Raw genomic sequence first — 4251 nt, forward strand, 5'->3', positions numbered from 1 at the left:
CTCCATCGAGTAGTACACACTTTACCACCATTCGCCTCAGTGCCAACCACAAACTGGCACGAGCATGAGAAAACACTCTCTTCTCCTCGCCGGGTGGTTCACTATTTCCCTCACTAAACGCACATCAAATTTGTCATTGGCCTAGCCACAAACGCACGGCGTGTTGCAAGAACAATGCAGAACCACTGCAACAGCCGCCGCCACCCATTAGGTGCCCCTCATTAACTTGCCAGCATAAGTGCAGCTGCAACACTGCACCCACCGATGAAGAAGCTACCCAACCACGCCGATCACGCATCATCATCATTATTATTATCATTGACATGATGCGGCAACAGTATAAACTCCCAAAATGCATTAATGTGTACGCACGATCATTGCAACCGTGTGCTGTCGGAATATGACGCTGCGGCCAATTGTGGCCAAAGCGTCACGTGTATGCATGTGCGTACACACTTGCGTTAATATGCGTTTATGGAAAATCTCACCAACGGCTACGCGCGCGCACAGCAGCAATGCAGGCGGGTGGGAATCGATAGCTGTCCGTCAAAAGAATGGACACAGCAGCATCGACGGCTTTTTTTATTTGTTACTTAGATACTGATGGAAAATTGCACACCACCCACCCAACCCACCCCCGTCGCGTCGTTTGTGGAAGAACGCGAAAAGAAGGTTCGCGATAGTTAAGGGTTCGTCTCCTACTCGTCTACTGCCAGTAATGATCACTTTGAGCCGCCACAGCGCCGACCTATCAAATCATTCACCTCCACCTTCCCTTTCATTATCCACTGTGCATAGGGAAAAAGGGGGTTGTGGAGAGGGCATGGACATGGTGCCACACATTGAATCAACCGAAAAACACCATGCGTCCGCTTCCTTCACATGCACTGTACATTGACTGACTGTACATTACTCGGTACGCTCCCCACTCCTGCACCAAGCAGAGGGAGTGACATCGCGGGCGCGATAACGCTAAGCCCCTTCCCTCCTACTAAGAATAATGCTGCATCTGTGCATGCGCGTATATAAGCACACCGGATAACCGTTGCTCGTCAGTCAGTTCTCAAACGCCTTCAGTACAGCCGGCCAAGCAAAGCCACTCGTGGAAGTGATCTAACGCTTCGTTTCTGTTGCGATCCAAAAACAAACCAAAGCACCTTATTCTTATTCTACAATGGCATCGTTCAAAGTAGTAAGTTTTTTTTTGCCGTGAAGTGTACAAGTGTGGTTTTGTGTGTATAGAAATGATTTAAAAAACGTGAAGAGAAGTTATTTAGAGCAATATAAAAGATAGCAATAGTTTTGCACATTACAACGGGAGTGTGTTTGATTGTGGCAAGGGTTCGTCGCTTACCGTTTTGCCAACCAGCTTGTTGGGTCGTTGAAGTCTTTTGTGCGGAATTTTGCCATATTCTGCTAATTTTTCCATTAGCGAGTTTTTCAAATGCTTTAAAGTGTAATAAGCGTGTAAGAAGATGTGTTGGCATAATATTAACATCTCCAAAGTACAAAAAAACGTTTTTGATTGTCAAACGTCAAATGATTGTAATACTAAGATAGTTTTTATAAGCAAAAGTGATTTCTGCATGAAAATCGTGCTTCTGAGCCTCACATTCCGTAAAATAGACCCTTTTAGTATAAATGTTCTCATTTAAAACATTTAATCTCATGTAAAATAGCTTCTTATGAGGTTCGTCGCTTCCTTTTCCATCTCACCGCATTGAAGTCTTTCGTTTAAACTTAATGCAAACAAGTAATTTTCAGTAATTTACCATTTAAAAGGCAAGATCATTGTTATAAATCGATTGCTTTGCATTCAAATGGCATTCTTCTCTCTTTTCTTTCACAAATCAAAGTTAAAAAAATCACACACATTTTACCAAAACCAACTATAAAACCGCTCATTCGATCCTCCCACCCACCCAGACCCTGTTCTTCGCCCTCGTCGCCCTCGTTGCGATCGTGTCGGCCATCCCTGCCCCGCAGCAACCGGCCGCAGCCCGGCAACCGATTGAGCCGCGCCCTGCAGCGGCCGCCGAAGCAGCGGACGAGCTGGAGGCCGGCGCCGACGACAAGGACCTGAAGGGGGCTTCCTCCTTCGGCTACGGCTACTACGGCGGCTACCCGGGATACTACGGATACGGCTATCCCGGCTACTCCTACAGCTATGGATGGGGTCGTGAGTTACCGGACACAGTGTCGGCGGCGGGATCGTATTAACGTTGGCTCTTTTTGCTCTCTCCCTCTCCCAACAGGCTACCCGTACTACCGCTACGGAGGACTGTACGGTGGATACTGGTACTAGAGTGTGCTAGCCCAGAGCTTGCCCCCCACCCTCTAGTTAGCCCATTGCCATCATACGCACCCGGATAAGCGAACGCAACGCATGGAACTTCTGTCTCACCGGCAAAACATCAAACCTTTAGTATGTAGGATCATCATCCACCTGAACCCCTCTTCACCACTGATCTACACCCCTTTCAGGCCGATTACTGTTCGTGTCGGTCCATCTTTTCTTTCCCGCCGTTCTTCCGATCACAAACTTGACTCAAACACTTTATTTAAGCAATAGCAAATAGTTTTCCACTTCTTTTTTTCCTGTTTTGTTCTGGGCGCTACTGTGTCCAGGGTTTTTTTTTCAACAATTTGCCCAAATACCGATTCCGCGGGCGGTAAACCCTTCCGTCGTTTCGGTACATATAGTTCATCTTTTCTGTGTTCTATCGTTCTATTTATGAATTTACAAAGCAAACACAAAAAAACCAAAACGCTGCCGTTCGATTAACGAAACAAGCAAAGCAAAACAACAAAGCAAAAAAAAAACTGGAAACTTTTGTATATAATGGTTATCCTTTTTTTCTAATAAAAAGAGCATAAACAGTACTCACAGTGTTACGATTGTAACAGTAATCTTCAACCTATATAATAAACTAAAAAATAATTGATAATATCACAATTTTTAGACCGGTTATCATGGTTCGTTAACATATTTTACCATTGCATTGAAAGCATTTCCTCAACCTTCATTTAAAAATTCTCTCCCGCAACAGATCCAAATGCTCATCCCAAGCAACCCAATTAAACGTAACGGAACTCGTCTAATTACACTCTACTCAACCAAGGGAAAAACAACTTCCAGCTAACGGAAAACATACGTGCCAAATAGCAACCAGCATCCCTTTAGAACGATCACCATACTGATCGTCCGCTTGATTACGTGGAATGGGGGGAAAAAACACCAGAACCGTTGCTCCGTGCAAAAATGCAACCACTGCAACGCCAATTTTCGTGCCCGTCATACCCATTTACCGAGAGTTTTCCACGCACACTCTCCCGCAATTTGCCCTAATTGCACACACTCCGTAATTGCCCGCCCAACCGATAAGATGCTGTCGCAAAAGTGAGCACTTGAAGTGCACATTCACCACTAGCACAAAACATTCGGAAAATTTTAACAAACTCCTTATAATTCGTTCGTATTATGATTAAAATTTGCTACCTGCAGGTGTCGATACAATTAGTCTCGGTATGTGTAAAAGAGACGCGTGGCATTTGCATCCGCTTTAACGCACGGTTGTGACGCACCCTGCAAAAAATCGTACCCCCCCGCCAGCAAACGGGGCATCATCATTTACATACAACATTGTCAGGTAGGAGCGGGGAGTGCAAGAGTGGCCCGATAGTGAACAATCCCATTACCAATTCTACACCCATCACGCTAATGCGCCTTACGCATGGTCACCGTGTTTGCTAGTTGTACTTATTAAGGCGTCTAATTCGTCGAGCGCTCTGCGTTCCATGCCAGGTGCATATATAGCTGCAGCAGAAGGCACCCCTTTAATGTTTTTTTTTTTTGTTTGCTGTGTGAGAAGTCTGTTACCTAATCGGAAGGGCAGCGCAATCGCTGCAGCTAAGCTGCCGTGTTGACCGTTATTGGCGCGTGGTCAAGTTCGGTCCAAAGGGAGGTCAAGTTTGTGCTGAAATATGTAAGAAAGGAATAAATTAATAAATGTGCTTTGAAAAGGGTTAAATTTAAAATTACCTTTAAACTTTGCTCATGATTATCACACATAATCGAGCTGCTTGTCTCGTCGTAACGATAATTTCGAAAACGTATTGGTCTAGGCAGACGAAAGTAATTAGAATATTGACATTTCTACTAAAGCTACTCATTTAATGCATCGATAAATGATGAATAAAGTAAGCAAAAATCAATCACTAAATAAGTCATCAGTAAAGAACAGTCCAAAG

The 4251-nt window shown here is 44.6% G+C and overlaps 1 protein-coding gene across 2 annotated transcripts; it reads left to right on the forward strand.

The window, feature by feature from the left end:
* Window positions 1–1040: 1040 nt before the first annotated feature.
* On the forward strand, window positions 1041–2883 carry LOC120896558 (homeobox protein Hox-D1). 2 transcript variants are annotated; one of them, XM_040300758.1, is made up of 3 exons: window positions 1041–1192; window positions 1927–2176; window positions 2256–2883. In XM_040300758.1, the coding sequence occupies exons 1-3, from the start codon at window positions 1175–1177 to the stop codon at window positions 2303–2305; spliced, it is 318 nt and encodes a 105-aa protein (XP_040156692.1). In that variant the 5' UTR covers window positions 1041–1174; the 3' UTR covers window positions 2306–2883. The 2 variants fall into 2 exon arrangements, with proteins under 2 accessions (XP_040156692.1, XP_040156691.1); XM_040300757.1 differs by having other exon boundaries at window positions 1042–1192; window positions 1927–2179.
* Window positions 2884–4251: the final 1368 nt, after the last annotated feature.

This window comes from Anopheles arabiensis, chromosome 2 (genome assembly GCF_016920715.1).
Source record: "Anopheles arabiensis isolate DONGOLA chromosome 2, AaraD3, whole genome shotgun sequence".
Lineage (NCBI taxonomy): Eukaryota > Metazoa > Arthropoda > Insecta > Diptera > Culicidae > Anopheles > Anopheles arabiensis.

Coding starts and splice junctions, on each gene's coding strand:
- LOC120896558 (XM_040300757.1), top strand. Junction 2,180..2,255: donor CTACAGCTATGGATGGGGTC/GTGAGTTACCGG, acceptor CTCTCCCAACAG/GCTACCCGTACTACCGCTAC.